The following is an 18,145-nucleotide window of genomic DNA, read 5'->3' as shown; positions in this document are numbered from 1 at the left end:
TTCTTTTTAGCTAAATTCATCTCCTTTATAGGTTACTATATTAAAGCTCGCTGCTTTTCCTCTGCTTGTCCTTGTCTCTTGTGATGGCCTGTGGAGCTCTGTCGTCACCTTTTCCTTTTCCCTTTTGTTAAGACCAAACTCTAAATTGTACGAGGAAAAGATTCCTGTCCGATCCTTTGCAACAAATTTTTTGGGCCTTTCTCCAATGTCAAGCAGTCAAGAAGGAAGCTAAATGCAATAATTTTAGCATGACAACTGATAGACTCTAGAATTCAACATTAGCAAGACTAAGACGATGATCTAACTTGTCTTCTGTGCTTGAAGTTTTTAAGTAAATACAAAGAGATCTTAAATAGGACTATCAAGATCATGTCGCGAAGAGATTGATTCTAAGAAAGGAGTAGAGGAAAACCAAAGCATAGATGGTATACAAGCATCTCATCACGGTCTTCTGCTGATAACTGGTCTTTATTGATCGACTTCACAAAATACCATAAATAATGGCAGGATGCAAGTCATGCTAATTGGCTAGTTGGAAATCTGAATGCTGCAGCATTGTCTTTCAAGAATTTGTCTTTAATATAAAAAAATCTTGATTAATAGAAGAAAATTGGTAATGTCATCAACATACAAAGCACAGGCAATCTGCTTATTATCGAGATTTGAAGAGTCTTTATCAGCTGTGTTTAAATTATTAATCAAATCGTTGTCTGCTAGCTGGGCAAAATAGGATTTCGGGAATAATTGCTAGAAATAAGAGGAATTAATTATTTTAGAACCGGACTTAATAGCAAATTGATTACTGTTTTTCCATTTCTTTAAGGTGAAAATTTTACGCAATGGGGATATAAACTGAAAACTTATCGCCTGGATAAGTATGGCCTAAACACAAAGCTTCGTTGCTTTGATAGGTAATGAATGCAAAATTTTTGGATCTATTTTATAATCTCAGACACAAAAGATTCTCCTAATTAATGGGTCATGGACATAAATGTTAGAAAATTTCCAGTCTCTTAGTTTTCATAGCCTTCATTGGCTCCTCATTGGTTTCCCTTTTTTGTGCGATCACTATCAAAGACTTCGTGAAAGGGAGGTTCATATATTGGTGGCAGGTAGTGCCTTTTTTCTTCGCATTTTGAGGTCTCCCGATCTCAAGAAAACTTTTATATGGCGAGTCATTTCTCTCAAATAGCCTCATCAAAATCCTTGATGCATGCAGTCTTACAAGATTTCTTGGCTCTCTTTATGATTCGGACAACAAATCCTCTAAAAGTAGTTTAACACTCAATATTAAAGAGGTTTTTTTCCCCTAGCATATCTGCTTAATGTCGTGATGACGATATGTGTGTCTTAGGTTCATGATGTACTTTTATGATTTGGAGGAGAATCAGTGTTAAACCGAATCTTTACTCAGAAGTATTTGCAACGTCATAGAGATATCCATGCTCATTCTGTTCAACTACAATCTCGTAAAAAATTTCTTGGGAATCACTCCTTCTGTACGTATAAGCAAGCAACAAATCGAAAGACTGTGGGTTGAAGAAGCAAGCTAGTAGCCCTCCGTCTCCCGCATTCGAATGCTCTTGCTTTGCGAAAAGTAGAAGAGGCAATGCATTTTGAGCAACTTCCAAATTATCAGACCGTGTACCAGAGTGGGCATGCAATACTGTCTCACCCTAGCAGATGCTGCGAGATGGCTTTCGTACACGGTATGCCTTTTCAGCAATCTAAATCTGGCAGGTTGGGCAGGATACGTCAGTCTACAGTCCTCCTCCTGGTTCCACCCCTGCCATACCCTGGGTACCAGAGCCTCAGAGAGTCTCCTCGTAACATTTTCGTCGTAAACCTTGATGCAGCCACGTAGCTGCAGATGTTGGCTAGGGTGGGCAAACTCGAGCATGAACCATACCTGAGGGGGGCAGGCTTTAAAACAAGAAAACAGATACCGTATTTACTCTAATATTTCCGCTGCGGGATTAGCGTTTCAACGTTACAAAAAAGGCGGGATTATTAGAGAGGCTTATAAACAAACGAGAAATAGGGTCAATCTTTGTTTTCGAAAATTCTTTTAAATCTAGACCACTTTTCCTCGTTAGAATACAGTTAGTTCAATTGGTGCGGTCATAAAATTTTCAAAGGCAACACCCAACTGTGTAGCGATAAAAATTCGTTAAAATAAGCCTTGAACTCTAGGGGATACATATTGTATATCAATATGATGTGATTAATATAATATAATACAATATAATATAATATAATATAATATAATATAATATAATATAATATAATATAATATAATATAATATAATATAATATAATATAATATAATATAATATAATATAATATAATATAATATAATATAATATAATATAATATAATATAATATAATATAATATAATATAATATAATATAATATAATATAATATAATATAATATAATATAATATAATATAATATAATATAATATAATATAATATAATATAATATAATATAATATAATATAATATAATATAATATAATATAATATAATATAATATAATATAATATAATATAATATAATATAATATAATATAATATAATATAATATAATATAATATAATATAATATAATATAATATAATATAATATAATATAATATAATATAATATAATATAATATAATATAATATAATATAATATAATATAATATAATATAATATAATATAATATAATATAATATAATATAATATAATATAATATAATATAATATTATTATGTTTGATTATTCATGGCTTTTTCAAACACATTTTAAAAATCAAACATTGTCCTACATTCTTAAAGACTCATCTTTGCCCCTCTAATCATCCAACCATGGCTACCCAAGAGCGTGAGATTCAACTTTTTGTTTGGAGGGGCAAGCCCTGATAAATAATTGTAAAAACACCCATAATTTACAAATAAACGTACTTTACTTATACTAATTTACTTATACTACTTACTACTACCAAAGCCCCCCACCCCCTTGCCCCCCGGTTTCTCGGTCCTTACTGGCTACGCCACTGCCTGAATCATGTTTCTTGTTTGCTGCCAAATCATTTGCCCGCGCAATCTTCTATCATAGATTATGATCCCAACATTGTGGATTTTCATTTCATTTGACATTGTCATTTCAAAACGAGACAAAACTAATTCAGGCCGAGAAATCTAAACCCGACCGAGAAATCTAATTCCGACAGCGGTTCTCATATCCGAACTGTCCAGGTGGTTTTGACCGTTGATAACTTATCTATCACCAACCGCTCCGGCGCTTCTATATCATTGGTCCCATTGCCTCAGTTTGATAATGAGATCATTTTGGCGGCAATTTGTTTTCTTTGGATGAGGCAGTGGTAACGATGAACACTCTTCCGTCATTTTTTCGGCAGCTGTGTGATAAACCAAGCTCAAAAGAAATAAAGTGTATGCAATGGAGTCCAAAGAGTGATCTGATCGCCATTATAACAGCTGAAGGCGAGGTAAGCTTAGGTTGGTGAGTCTTCATATCACAACCGGGAAATTAGGCCTCCTATAGACTGCGATTTTTGCACCACAACAGTTATTTAAAACACCTGCTCTCATATTTTTGACTGAAAAAATACCCTTTATGCCCATCAATTTTTCCCTAGGCTACCTCTTCGCTAGTTTGGTTAAACTTCTTTTTTTTCTAGGGATGATAGTCATAATAGTGTGTTATAAACATTTTATCAGCAATAAGCTCAATCTTTCTTTATAATATAAAGTTAAATTTAGTGCCACTTAAATCTAAGAAACTCTACTAGAATTATATTCTAATTAATTAATATTTTGACTTCTCAAGACGATTGCATTTGTATCACTGTTAACAAAGAATATCAGATAATGTTAGCAAAGTTTGTGACATTGTCTATGACAAAGTAGTAAAAGGTAACGCTGTTACTAAAAGAATCATTTGCGTACAACTAAGCCAACAGAAACATATTGATTCATAGATCTTAATAACCATTTTCTTATAAAAATTTTGAATATATACCTAACATTACAAAAGTGGTTTCTTAATTCAAGGTTCGGTTACATAGACTCTATTGGGCAAAGGTATGGAGCTATAGCGAAAAAGGATGTACCTTCTCAGCACTAACTTGGAAACCGGATGGAAAAGGTTTGCATTTATAGTCAAACTAGATTATTAGGTCAACAAAATTAACAAGATTAAAAATAGTGATTGAAGAGAGCTTGAAACAGCTTCCTGAAAAGTTTTTAGTTTTCTAGCTGGCTCACTTGAAAACATTTAAAGGTAATCTAAATGCTTCTATACCACAATTAGTGACATTTCAAGGATTTCATCTCACATTTTGTTATATCTTGAAATAAGTGCTGAAGATTTCAAAAATGCTCCCTTCATGATAAGCTGCTTTATACCCCTTAATTTCTTCTCATAGTGGTAAAAGCAGAGGTAAATGCTCAGCAATTGTCACTCAATGAAACAGAAAACATGGTCTTTCACCTATTGTAGCAGAATCAATTTAGAGAGGTTGTTTCACCTAGAGGATAGGATATATTTTTGTCAAAAAATTAAATCTAATTATCAATATTGTTTTAATTTTAGATTTCAAATTGTTATGTTTAAAAAAGGTATAACAAAAACTTTTGCTATGTTTAGTTCTAGCAGTGGGTGATGAAAGTGGATCAGTAAGGCTACTTGAAGTCGAGAATTGCTCTGTCATGCATCAGAATGATCTTGCAGCACCAATTACGTCAATGGAATGGTTTGAATCACAAGATGGGTATGCAAAATAAGTTATCACAAAATGGTAGCTTACCTATTGTGAATTTTGAAATGGAATAGGCATATTTTAAAAAAATGGTGTGTACATAGCTTCAGTGTTTTGTAAAATAGTTGCTCACTGTTTCTACGAATAAGTATCAAATATGCAAATTTTAAGTGGATTCATTCAGAAAGGCTGTGTCATTGGTTAGCTTCTATCTACTGTTTCTATTTGCCAAAGTATTGACCTATATAATAATATAATATGTGAATAAATTGAGTATCATTATGAAGTATATTAGTTTTGATAGTTGAAACATGACATTTCAAGTATGTTTTCCTTATCAAGTCAAGTCAATACAGGTTGCAATGACATAATTATTGTTATATGTTCTTTATTTCCTGCAGCAACATGTCAGTTTTGGTTGTTGGAACTAAGGTATTTCTAAGATCATTTAATGGTTATTTTTTCTATTTTATATAATTATTTTATTTTATTGTGTAGACAGAAGGAGTTCATTTTCACCTTAGGACTCCATTGGTTATATTTTCAATTGGCAAGTGGCCTCAATTGGGCAACCTCAATAATCATATGCTCACATTTCTGATTGGCCTGAGTGTTTTGATCTTTGTTCAGATGTTTAACACTCTGAAGAGTGTCAGACGAAAAGCTTTAGTATTACTCACAATGTTTACTTTTTTTAAAGCCATTTTTTAAAGCCAAGATTGTTTTCATTGTGCTTTGTTGCAAAGTATGCTAAAAATCAACATTCCTTTAGGAGTTTGTATGAAATGGTAATATTTTTACATGAATGTAAGGAATTGCTTTCATGTAGGCAAGAACTCTACAATAGGCATCATTCAACTTCTGGTTTGTTTATTTTCAAAGCCAACACCAAATTCAAACTTAATTCAAGCCAATTTTTTATCTCTACAGAGTGGACACATTGAATTATTTGTTAATGGCACATTCAAACTCATCTCAATTTTCACGGTGAGATTAGAACCTGATCTTCATTTATTGAATTTTGCCTTATTAAGTGAAGAATTTGCCTGCTACTTTCTCTTATTTCTTATAATAAATAGGTGCTCAACCATTCAATCATTCTTTTATGTTTTATAAATTTTAGCATTAATTATCTATCAATAACCTGTTGACTGCTGATTACTTTTCTTGAGATTGTGCTTGCTACCTGAACTTATTTTGATGTTTCTTTGACTTGATTGTTTCTTGAGTTTCCCCTAGTGTTTCTTTGCATCTTTTTTTTGAAAGTCAGGCTTTTTAATCAGTTATATTTAAAGACGGGTTTTCTTTCAGAGCCAGTGCATTTGTGATGTCAACATGTCCAGAGATTTAGGAATTTTGACATCAGTGTCATCCTCAGAAAGAAGTGACTCTCAGCAAGCCAACAAATTTTCTTTGGTAAGTTTTGCTCTTTTTTGTTTTAAAAGCATCTTGCTTTTGTATTAGTGTTGACAAATTCTGCAAACCAGATTGTCTTGCTCTACACATTCATAACTCTGTTCATACTGAACACTAAACACTAGATTTGTTTAAAGTAATTTTCAAAGCTATTCTTATAGATGTCAGGTTTCTTCTTCTTGCAATTGTCATTAGCTTTCAATCTGATTAATAAAATCAATTGATTCTATAATATGAACTTTATATTTCACTTATGTTAATTTTAGTATAAACTAGATCTACTCTCATCACGATCAAACGAAATAAAGGTGCTTTCCAAAAAGTATGAAGAAATGTATAGTTTGCTTCAGGTGGGTAAGAATACAGTTCATATTTAGCAGAAAATGAATCATTTGTTTAATTTTTTGGGCTACTAATTGAAATAATAGGCATCATTTTAACCTGTTACCCTTTTAGCAGCTCTTTTTTTTAATAGAAATGGGCTGATTGGTTTACGTATCTTGAATTGAATTTTTGTCAAAAGGCACTCTTTTTGCCTTTCTTGAAAATTGCTAATTTTTTCAATTTGCAATCAGAAACTTGATGCTGAGCTGAAAGAAGTTTCTGAACTCTGGGAAAATAATTTACAAAAAGTTAGCTCAAAGTTTGACAAATTGGCTGAGGTAGGGCTATTTTTCTTTTCTTCTTAGTTCTAATTCTACTTGATTTTCAGTTGTGAAGTATTTCAATTAAACATTTCTGTACCACAACCCTAAAAATAACATGACGTGGTATGCTGAAATAGTTTTCACCGGACACTCGTCAGAGTACAAACGCCAGATAATAATAAACAGCATAAATTTATATCCAGATGCTGATTGAAAGTAACACCCTTCCTTTTGGCCAAGCAACCAACCAGAAGTGTCAATACATGCCATAGAAGTGGCTGCCTTTATATGAATTGTTGTATGAAACTGTCAAACTATATGATTTCGTTTTTTGTCAAATTCTGACAGTTTAGTCATATTAATTTCTTGGCTTATCTTATGTGCCTCTTCTTTAGAAATGAATAAGGTTAAGCACACTCTCTTAAAGTCATACCAGTCATTGTTGCCTATCATTTCATGTCAAACTGCTGTGGGAAACAAAAAGGAAATAGAGAGCTTGACTCAAAATGTTTACTTTTTTAAAAATCTATTTTTAAACTTTGTACCACCAAAAGATTGTCTGATTGTCAACATCTAGAACACTGAAGCCCCATGCATAATTGAAACCTTTTATCTTTGTAGATCTTGCCTGACGATACCAGTATTTTGAATGAATTTCTGATACTTTTTTCATGCGGTGTTTTGAGGTAACTGACATTTTCAAAGACACTGCTTCTTTTTCAATTTTTCTTGGTCATTATTGATCTAAGGACTTTTAAATCATATTTTTATTTCCTTATTCTTTGTTAGTTTTCAAGTGTTTCAGTTCACTCAGTCCCAGAGTATTTATATAATGCTTGTAGCCACTATAATGAGATTTTTGTTTTTGCGGCTAGTCGATTTTTAATAAATTAACAATTAAAAACCATTCATGATTAGTTAAAATCTATACATTAATAATTAAAAAACATGTCTTTTAGGCCTGAGCTGCAGTCTTTTCTTGTCAATGAACTGACAATGAAGGTAACAAGGCACCAAGTCATTTGTTTTCCTATTTAATTACTGTTGTGAAGTTTAAGTTTAGGTATTATCCCTCGCGTGCAATTAGAAGAGAACAGTAACACGTGATAAGTGCAAAGGTCACAGGTCAGCCATGTATAGGAAACAATACATACATGTTATAGGTCATAGGGCTAGGTCATTATGCCATATAAGGTAATAACGGAAACACACATGGGCGTAATAGATCAGATAGCAAGAACTGTAGGTATTCAGTTACGAGAAGGAGCTCCAAGAGATAGGTCGTAATATAGAGACAGCCACTCCCTGGCGTAGTCCAGTGGAATGGTGAGATGTAACTCACGCGGATTTGTCAAAGTAATAACAATCAACGGGTTAGTCGTAATAAGGCCTTATGTAAATAGTGCATATAAATATAAACACGTCAAGAAGGTGTCTTCATCGTCTCTGCCCTGAGAATCCGGAAAGAGAGAAAACCTTTACAGCAATTACCCTGTCTTGTTTCAAATACACTTACAGTTTCAAATTAATTTACAAATCTTTCAGAGCAAATTTAGTTTAGTGCGTAATGTGGTTTACTACCAGCCTTCGTGTTCACAGACCTGCAAGCTGTTTTGTTCATGAACTAGGACTCGTACTTGTTCTCTGCATGATAGTTTCATTTATCTGAGAACAAAATGATAGCTATTTGTCTTTCCTTGCTCGATTATTCGATTATTCGCAAATGTTTGATTATTTGTATCTTTGTGCTCCTAGTTTTGTTTTCTAAAAGGTGACATCTCAAATATTCGACAGGGTTTACGGAAACTTGGTACAGACATCAATGCATCTTATGCCGATATTGAAACTCATGTCAATGACAATGTGGAATCGTGAGTTTGGTTCTTTAGGAATATTCTGTAGCCTCACCATCAACACCCTGTAATGCTTTAAATCCCAATCACATTTCTGAATAGAATTAAAGCACTTGCAGCTTTTCGTTAGCCAATTCAAGCTTATCGAGCCTTTGCAAGCTTCTATCGAAAAAGGAAGTATTGCTGTAACAAAACGTTTTCTAACCACCTTTGCACTATATACACTCCTTTTTGCAGTTTATGCAATCAGTTATCCATGATGTTATCTGAACTTCTTGGAATGGCTCGTTGGTACGAGAAATTTGGCCTTTTAGGACTGTGTGAATCAAAGCTCCAAGGTGCTAATTTAACAACTTTATTTTATTTTCAAGATACACTAGGCAGTTTACATGGAATTCTTTATCAAAACACGTACTCTCATTTATTCTAACAGCAGCTAATGTTTTTGAAATGCTACATTTTTGGGTACAAATTTTGTCCTTTGAAATTTTTCGAAAATTTTATCAAATTTTTTGAATGTTCCACTTACTCCATGTACAGTCCTTCACTTTCACGTCATATTCTTTTTGGGGTGCCCCACTCCCTATTTTTTTGTGGGGTTTATTAGACGAAACGTGTTATATTTCCTTTCTAAATTGTCTTCGAACAAGAATTTCACTTGAGGATTCCTTCAACCTACTTGATATTCAGACCTATCTGATGTTCAACTATCGATGTTAGGTGCTACATGTTCCAGTACTATGTGAGCCCCCTCTCATTTATTCAGATTTTTTGTTTTTGAAAATTCACGGGGGGGGGGGGGGGGGGGGGGGTTTGCTGCTAACTGTTAGATGTTTTCTTGCTCCTTTTTTGTTTTTTACTATTGCACTGGATTTTTTTCTTATAAGAATGTACACGATACTTTGGCTCCTTTATGTTGAAAATCAAAGAGCTGCTCAGGTATAAAGCTGATACATTTATTCTCATTCTTTTTTCGAGTTCTCTTGCTTTTAAGGATAATTTCTATGTCTGTTATGTTTTGCAGACTTAAGATCAATAAGATAAAAATGAAATTTTGTCACTGTTTACTTTGCTTAATCGTTATTTCAACTTATTTAGAAGTGTGATTTTATGTGCTGTTTTGTCAGTGTGTAGTGTGTATTGCATAATGTTAACAATGAAATAATTGCATCACAAAGTATTTCAAGAAATATAGGTTAGGTATCACCAACGACAACATTACTTATACGATATTAAGCCGTGAACAGATTGGTGACTTGTTGCGGAAAGAGACGGAAGAGGCAATCAAGATTTTGTTCTAAGTGTTACCAGGACTTATTTTTTATTCCTTTTCAAACGTCTCAATCCATCACTTGCTTATTAATTAATTGTTTTTAAACACCATAATTTCTTTCAAAGTGTGATGGACGAGGATATAGTGAGGCTTGGTGCTTTTTTCAAATGGTTGTCAGGAGGTAATTCTCTCTCAATGTTTTTCTGTATCATCTCTAATGTCTCGAAATGCATCTAAAAAGTAGCCTATGCCTTTTTCAGAACTTGTAATGGAATGTGTCAAACATTGTTTATCTATAAAAGAAATTTATGCAAATAATCGATGGTAAGATGGAGGCAGGACAGTAATGCAATGTTCTTTGCCTCTTTTCTAGCAATCTTACTATTAAAAGAATAGTTTTTTTTAACAAGGCAGGTTTAAAAACACCCTGCAGAATTGAACCTTATAAATGAATGGAAGGAGAAAGAAGCAGTAAAAGACTCTATACATCCTCCTCCTCTACTCCATCGCCCCCCTTGTCTTAGTGGATTGGTTACGGACTTTGTCTTTGGTTCTACGAACATTTTAAGTGAATTCACATTATTGTTGCAGTTCGTTGAAAATATCAAATGCAATTCTCAGGCACTGAGGGGGCTTTGGCCCCCCAAATTTTGCAAAAAATGCCAAATATTAAGTAATGAACTACCAGTAAAACCTCTTTATATGGTTTTAGCCCCTCACTTTTTTTAGACCCCCTACTTTTCTCAACGCTCCGCGGTGCCTGATTCTTCGTCATTAAGACTCTTCTATTTACAACAGTGATGTACCGGATATCAGACGAGACTGTTCCAGCGATGTTCAAAGAGGTATGCCCTGCTATTTTGCAAGAATTCTTTAAAATTCTTTCTGCAGAAGTGTTAGGACTTCGTCTTTTATCAAACACACTCCTACTTTGTTTGATACTCCTAAAATTGGCAGTTTTGTGAGTCACGCTTGGCGGTGGAAAGCTCTAATTGGATACAAATATTTATGGCCATGCTTGTATAAAACTGGGGCTGTATTAATCAAGCGTGGATACTTGTTTTGATGTGAGCCCCCTTTTATGAATGAGTAGAGAACCTGGATGCTTTCGGCCATAGGCGAACATTCGCTCAAGAATCTAGAAGAAAGTAAACTTTTAATGAAGACTATTTCAAAGTCATTGGGAAGCAAAGTTCATCTAGTAAATAAAACGATAGGAAATATATACAAGTTAATATTATGGAATGACAGGAGGAATAACATCCGAATTTCAACCAATCGTAAAACAAAACATAAATTAGACAAATTTTTAAGTTCAAGTTCGCCATAATTTTAATTACGATTTACTATTTGGCAGGGTAGCAATAAGATAAATTGACAGCATGAACCTCACAAGGATCTATGACAATTTTTAACAAAATGGCTTTCAATATTTGCCTAGAAGTCAATTATACTGTCTCAACTATCTGTTTCTTAGCTGGTGTATCTTCAGTCATTGAATGTTTCATATAAGTCCAAATCATATAAGGTTAATTTCTATATCCATAAATTCTTGTGGCACTTTTAAGAGGGTTTTCTCGGAGGATGGAACATGCGCTGTTGACAAGGCCATCTCAGAGAGCCGGGTAACGAAGCCCTTAGGCCAGATGCACTCCTGACTATAACGACGCCTTTAGGCCGAATGCACCCCTTACTATAGCAACGCCGTAAGCCAAAATGCACCCTCTACTACAACGACGCCATTGGGGAAATTTCACCCGTGACTCTAACCACGCAATTAAGCCGAATGCACACACGACTATAACGACGCCATTTAGCCAAATGCACCTTTGACTATAACGATTCCATTAGGCTGAGCACACCCGTGACAGTAACGACGCCATTTGGCCGAAGGCACCCCTGACCATTACCAAATATATTTTCTTTACTTGAAGGTTGGTTGATAGGACTTTTATTATCTTCTTCTTTGGTTGTTTTCCTGACTAGAAAAACTCTACAATTATTTTGAAACCAATTCTACATTCGACCGAGAAGCTGTCTCTCCTCCACCTTAATCCCTGCTTTTTCCGGTCAGTGGTGGTTATTAGTTGATAAGTGCAGGTTTCTTCAATCGGATACAGTTTTTAACTCAGTATTTTATAGCATTTGGCTGACTTATTTTGTCCTGATTTTTACATGGAATTTCATGGTTAATTTTTACTTTAGCACCTTCAAGGTTGAAAAATCGAAGAGCCGAACTCTTATCTGCTTTTTGTTTTTTGTTCAAACCTTAGAAGAGGGTTGTGTATGAAGGGATGCCAATGCTCTTCGGCCATTACAAAGAATCAATCATTCGCGCACACCTTTTCTCTCATTTTCCTTGATCGAAACCTGAATAAAAGTTTCTGTATACCTTTAGACATAATCTAACGTTTTACCAATTCTGATTTGGTTATTTTGTTATTTTCTTCAGTTTCCTGCTTCTACTAATCTTCGATCTTCATTCCAAATATACATGGTAAAAGTAATATGCAATTTTGAGTGAAATCTTGATATAAATAACGTCAGTGTTTTTGCAGTTTAGTGAAGAAGAAAACTCACGTATCCTCGAGTTCTTGCAAACGCATTTGGTCAAGGTATTTTTTTTTGCATTGTTAGCTGTTGTTTTTCATGCTAATGTGAAGACCAATAGAACTTATAAGCTGAATCAATGTTTTTCAACCCTTAAGGTATTCCCTAGTTACTTGATGTTGAAGCTTACGTTGCCATGTTAGATTTTTGACAATTTTTATGAATTTTCTTTCATATCTGTTTTTAGAGTAGAGATGAACAGTCATTCCACTTAGAACGGTTTAGAAGAGTAAGTTTATTGAATTTCTTAAATACATCTTTTATTCTATTGTTCTTATAATTTTATTATAATGGCTTCTTTTTGCCATCATTTGTTTTTGCCATCGTTTAATGAAGTGCCTCCTGGTTGTCACAATATTTGCAAGGTTTTTGTTCTCTCCATATCTTTTTACCGTATTATTAAAGCACCCATACTAAAAAGGAAGTACACCAAATTTCGTTTCCACAAATCTTCTGTATAGCAACATATCGACGATTGCAAAATATTATTAATCGCTTTTTGCAATTTTAATGGCTATTTTCTATTGTATGATCATGATTCTGCAGAGAATTGAAAAACCAACTCCGTGGTACCGATTTGTCGAATCAACACCAAGCCTTAGAGGTGCGCTCTGTTTAATTTTTATCTTGTGCTCCTACATCGTATGTAATAAGACAGGCAAAATACATTATTCCAAACAGAAGCGATGTTAATGTAATGCCATGCAAACTACTTATCTCATATGAAAGACCTGGGTACTAGTGTTTACAGTAGTGACATTTCTTATAAAGTTATTGCTCTGATTGTACATAATCAATAAGCGCAACATTGGACTGTTTTCGTGAATGAATTATATCCTCTCTTTTTGTCTATCTGTTTGAAAGATTCATCTGAAAACAGCATTCAGTACCACTAGCTGGAAATGACGTAATTTCACGTCCGCATAACTGGGTCGTCATAAAACGCAGTTAAACTTATTACATGGTCAACGCAAAAACAGAATATTTAGCCACACCAATTGATAGAAGAAAGGGTCGTCTATGCGTGAATTAGAAGAAGATAACAGTATGTAGAATAGTGAAGAATATCCAAATTATACGATTTTTTTTCGAATTGGGCGTTTATTTATCATTCAGGATAAATGTCTCAGCCAAACTGAAATCTCAAAATATTTCTTATGCAAGGCTAAAAGTAATTTTGAAATCGTCTAGAGAATTTTGTGGTCATTCCATCGGAGAAAGATGCATCCTTGGTTGAAATGGCTGACAAGCTTCGAAAGGGTATCGATAAAATTTTTGAGAATGTTACGGTGAGAACAAGAAGCTTTTAGCTTGCATTTTCCTTTAGTCAATGTTTATGTTAATGAATGGAATTAGCCTCATGTAGGTTAAATTCCACTGTACAACCTTTTTGTTGGTTAATATTTTGATATCGTGCACTAACTCTGTTAAATGTATATGCCTTTCTATTAAAAATGATAAATAGTATTACAATGACTGCATTTGATGTGTAATTCGCTTCTTTTCTGCCTCTCAATTTTTTCATTATTCGCTAGTTTGGAACAAAAATTTCTCCACAGGCAACTTTTTCCCATTATTTTCCTTTTTGTTTCAGACAACGGCAACAGAATCGTTTTGTTGTCAAGATGGCTCAATAATTACATCGTTTGGGTAAGCAAAAATAACCTAGGATGATAATGATGAATATGAAAATATAAAACGTTTATTGATTCGAATTTTATAAACACCTTTCTTCGGCTAACGCTTAAGATTCCTTATGACGAAACTCAGGACACAATTCCTGCAGTTTCGCCATGTTTTGTTCTTGAAAAGGTTCAAATAACCTCGTCTCTGTTTTTGCAGCGAACACAAAGAAATTTGCTCTCGGAGGTTTTCATGGTTGGTATACTTCGGTGAATTTTCTTATTTATCAAATAATTTTCTAAGGGTACTATCCTCAAATTCTTCTCGGAAAGGTATTTTTGTAGCATGCAACTGTACCTACTGTTTCTTATGCTTATTCCTATCTTCATGCTACTTTTGTTAGTCATGAACATATTGTGTCAGTCATGAAATTTTGAATTGCTTAAATAGTGTTCAATTGTGATATTGATATAAATAAAGAAAATTGTTATTCATATTCTGCCTAGTTGACTTGAATGGTTTTCAATTTTTGTCGATATCTTAACCCGATTTTTCTTGGATTCCTTTTAACATTCTCTTTCGCCGCTAGTTCTGATCACAAAATGGATGGCAACTCCGACCTGACGTTCAAGCTTTATTGCACAAGGACTTCGGGCTGTACCACTTGATGCAGTGGGTTTTGAGAAATAGGACATCGGTCCTTCTAGCACGTACCTTTCATTATGCTATTTACGCATCTCAAAGAACGTTGTTGCTTTTTAGGAAAAATGGACAAAAGAATACATTTCTATGCGCTTTGCCTTGCACTTGCAACTCTGATACCTTTTTCATAATAGAGATGGATACCGGGTGGGTATCTGATCGCCTTTATAACCATTCAGAGCTGGTAACCTTGCTTTTAATTTTTTACAAGCTTTCGCTTTTATTGTTTTACCATGATATCATATTATTTCGACCACCAGGAACCCAGTCAATTTGCCGGTCCTCTCTTTGTCAATCGATGTTAACAAAATCCCAAATCAGAGCAGGTATTGTTACGTTTTCGAGTTTAAGAAAAACGTGTCTTAAAAGTTGATTTTCCTGTAAATTTTTATCATCGTTGTTTCAATTGAGGTACTCTTTATATAAAGCTTAAAGGTTTTTCGATTTAAATGATAATACAACATCTAGTTTTTGTTTCTATATTTTCAAATGATTAGTACGTGTTGGTCTAATACATGATTTTTAGTTTCTGAGGATCCAGTTATGCGTCGTTAAAATCGTTCTTGGCGATTAAGTTTACGAGATGTACCAGTATGCTTTTGAAAGGATATATTAACAACAAATTGCCCAAAAATTCAAAAACAGATTTTATTGATACAAATTTTCAAACTTTCTCAAACTTGATACAGATCTTTTTGATACAGATTTACAGATTGCAATTCGTAAATTTAACTAGAATTGCAATGTAAAATTGGTTTTTTTCTGAGATGTTCAGCAGATACTATTTCGATCATCCGAACGAAAGGGCAGTCGTTGTTCCATTCAGCCCTGTTGTCTCTTTCTATTTCAGAACTGACTGCCAATCAACAGTGATCTTAGATGCACACTTTTACAGTGAAAATTCCATCGCGTTAATCCTAGAAGGCACTGGCAGCTCAGAACCGGTCCGGATATTAGCCTTGCTACAGCTGCCGCACGTCTCGGCTGCCGATTATCACCGTTGCTCACTGGAAAACCTTCAGCATTTGTAAGTATAAATTTGATACTTGCTTAATAGTCAAAATACGCGATTGATGAAACTATCATAGTTTGACTCACTCGGCTGCATGGTATAATTTCTTGATATAACTTTGGTTTCTTTCTCTTAAAAGGTCAGCTACAGATGTTTCAACGTATATTACAAAATGGAGGCACACCGAATCATTCGATCCAGTTATCATGACGGCCAGCTGTACAAGAAAAGTTTCTTGCTTGGTATGTATCATTTTTTAGTATTAAATGCCATTAAATATAGTATGCTATTAGATCTTGGGTATGTTGGTTATGTACTTTCATCAAATTGTTTATGCTACGGATTACTATGCCGATTGTTGTCAGCAATACGTTTCGCATATATGATGTAAGGATACTGAATTCTATCATACACTTAATGTGTCGATTACTGAATTTATGTGTCGATAACGAACATTTTTGCCATCCATCATTATCAGACATAATGTTTGGTAGTATATATATTTACATTAACCATCTGAAAATGAACTGTCAAAATAGTTAAATATCTAATGGCTTTTACCGGCTTTTAGAAGCAGCATAGGAATTCATAGGCCCCTAATCAATTGAGTTTCTTTAGAAAATGCAAAACCTCTTTTCGAGGACATCAAGGCAAAATTTTCGAATTTCTGTCCTTCCCTGAGAAAACGTCAGGTAAAGACAACCTGATTAATAGCTTTGAGCCAAAACATAATTATTCAAATATTTCTGAAAAAGAAAATCAACTTTTTAGAATGTATTGAATTTTTTTTCGAAACGATTGCTTGCATAACTTTTTAATAATATCGTAACGTGAAATTCGTTTTCAGTTATCTAAAAACAGAAGACGTGTACAGATTTATGATATGGATGCGGAGGAAGAGGAAGAAGCAGATGAGTCGGACGAAGAAAGTAATATAGATGAAAATTAATGGCAACGCGAGTGCATCAAAACAGCGTATTTTTTAACTTAACTTTCAACTTTTAGCTGGCTGCTTAAAAAGTGACAAAGTGGTAACAAATTACAGGTTTATTTGTACGCAAATCAAAAGTCATCCGTGTTATCGAAATCTGTCAACAGTGTATCTGAAATCTTCTTCTTGAGACGAAGAGTTGTCTAAAAACAAAAGATTAAAACAGCTAATGATAATTTTGAAACTTAATTAGATTTTGTTTCTTTGAGAACAAGTGCTCATCCTGTTTCCAAAGGAAAAGGAAAAGATTGTTATATGCAGTCCTTGAAATTGCATTTTAATTGTAATGGAATTGCACTGTACATGTATTGAAATTGCATTTTCATTGTAATGGAATTGCACTGTACATGTATTGAAATTGCATTTTAACTGTAATGGAATTGCACTGTACATGTATTAAAATTGCATTTTAATTGTATTTTATTGTAATTTAATTGCATTTTGATTGCACTGTAAGTTTTGTATGTTTGCATTTTCTTGTATGTTTTGTATTGCTTTCAATCTATTGTATTGCATTATAACTTCGCTGTAATTTCAATTTAATTACGTAAAAATTATATTGTAAGTGCTTTAAATTTTATTGTATTGTTTCTGCATTAATTACAATGCAATTACAGTGCGATTAAACAAATCACAATAAACGGTGTGATTGGAGAATTTTGTCCGCTTCAAAGCCAATCAAAGATTTGGAACCTATGCTATCACACTACGTTACAATACAATAAACACATTACAATATAGTAAAATTAAAAAATATCGTACAATACAACACAATTAAAATGCAATAGCAACGAACAAGTATTTATATTGCAAGTACAATGCAATTCCAATGCAATTCCAATGCAATTACAAAACACACAGATTACAATAAATAAAACAAAATAACAAAAATTAAAATAAATGAAATAAATAAATTACAGTGAAATAAACAAGATAAAATGAAGTGAAATAAACAAAAAATAAATAGGATAAAAACAATATAAAAAAAGAAAATCAAATAAAATTATTAAATGGAACAAAAATCAATAAAATTGAAAAAGGAGTAGAAAAAATATTTCTCATAAAAATGAAATAAAACAGAATAAAGAAAATAAAAAGAATGAAACAAGGCAAATAAAAGGAGATAAATAAAATGTCGGAGATAAGATAAGAAATAAAGGAGATAAGAAAAACTACAATAAATGAAATAAAATGAAATATAATAAAGTAAACAATAAAAAGGTATCAACTATAAAAATGATAAATAAAATGATAT

General features: G+C 33.3%; 2 protein-coding genes across 5 annotated transcripts in view; one reads left to right on the top strand and one right to left on the bottom strand.

Annotated features, from left to right (window-relative positions):
- The first annotated feature begins 3,278 nt into the window (after positions 1 to 3,278).
- On the top strand, positions 3,279 to 16,982 carry LOC135695320 (anaphase-promoting complex subunit 4). Its single transcript, XM_065214385.2, has 26 exons — positions 3,279 to 3,491; positions 4,057 to 4,150; positions 4,652 to 4,775; positions 5,165 to 5,195; positions 5,694 to 5,750; positions 6,075 to 6,179; positions 6,446 to 6,529; positions 6,755 to 6,841; positions 7,448 to 7,512; positions 7,786 to 7,828; positions 8,621 to 8,697; positions 8,917 to 9,017; positions 9,567 to 9,618; positions 10,078 to 10,133; positions 10,751 to 10,797; positions 12,511 to 12,567; positions 12,750 to 12,791; positions 13,109 to 13,166; positions 13,754 to 13,851; positions 14,157 to 14,212; positions 14,405 to 14,440; positions 14,948 to 15,034; positions 15,148 to 15,213; positions 15,738 to 15,914; positions 16,039 to 16,141; positions 16,747 to 16,982. The coding sequence occupies exons 1-26, from the start codon at positions 3,372 to 3,374 to the stop codon at positions 16,846 to 16,848; spliced, it is 2,025 nt and encodes a 674-aa protein (XP_065070457.2). The 5' UTR covers positions 3,279 to 3,371; the 3' UTR covers positions 16,849 to 16,982.
- Positions 16,810 to 18,145, bottom strand: part of LOC135695319 (uncharacterized) — a 40,317-nt gene continuing 38,981 nt past the window's right edge. For all 4 annotated transcript variants that reach the window (XM_089108747.1, XM_089108750.1, XM_065214382.2 and 1 more), the window contains one exon: positions 16,810 to 17,033. In XM_089108747.1, the coding sequence (XP_088964873.1) occupies positions 16,962 to 17,033 (72 nt within the window). In that variant the 3' untranslated portion in view covers positions 16,810 to 16,961. The remainder of the gene's footprint in view (positions 17,034 to 18,145) is intronic.

This window comes from Rhopilema esculentum, chromosome 2 (genome assembly GCF_057945365.1).
Source record: "Rhopilema esculentum isolate cy_ngs chromosome 2, ASM5794536v1, whole genome shotgun sequence".
In the NCBI taxonomy this organism is placed as follows: Eukaryota; Metazoa; Cnidaria; class Scyphozoa; order Rhizostomeae; family Rhizostomatidae; genus Rhopilema; species Rhopilema esculentum.
Note: the sequence above shows the minus strand (reverse complement) of the source record. Positions and strands in the feature narration are given on the sequence as shown.

Bases quoted from the DNA above. Each gene is read 5' to 3' on its own strand.
- LOC135695320 (XM_065214385.2), top strand. From the start codon at position 3,372: ATGAACACTCTTCCGTCATTTTTTCGGCAGCTGTGTGATAAACCAAGC. The intron at 6,530-6,754 runs GTGGGTAAGAAT...ATTTGCAATCAG, and splicing joins AAATGTATAGTTTGCTTCAG to AAACTTGATGCTGAGCTGAA. The intron at 6,842-7,447 runs GTAGGGCTATTT...TTATCTTTGTAG, and splicing joins AGTTTGACAAATTGGCTGAG to ATCTTGCCTGACGATACCAG.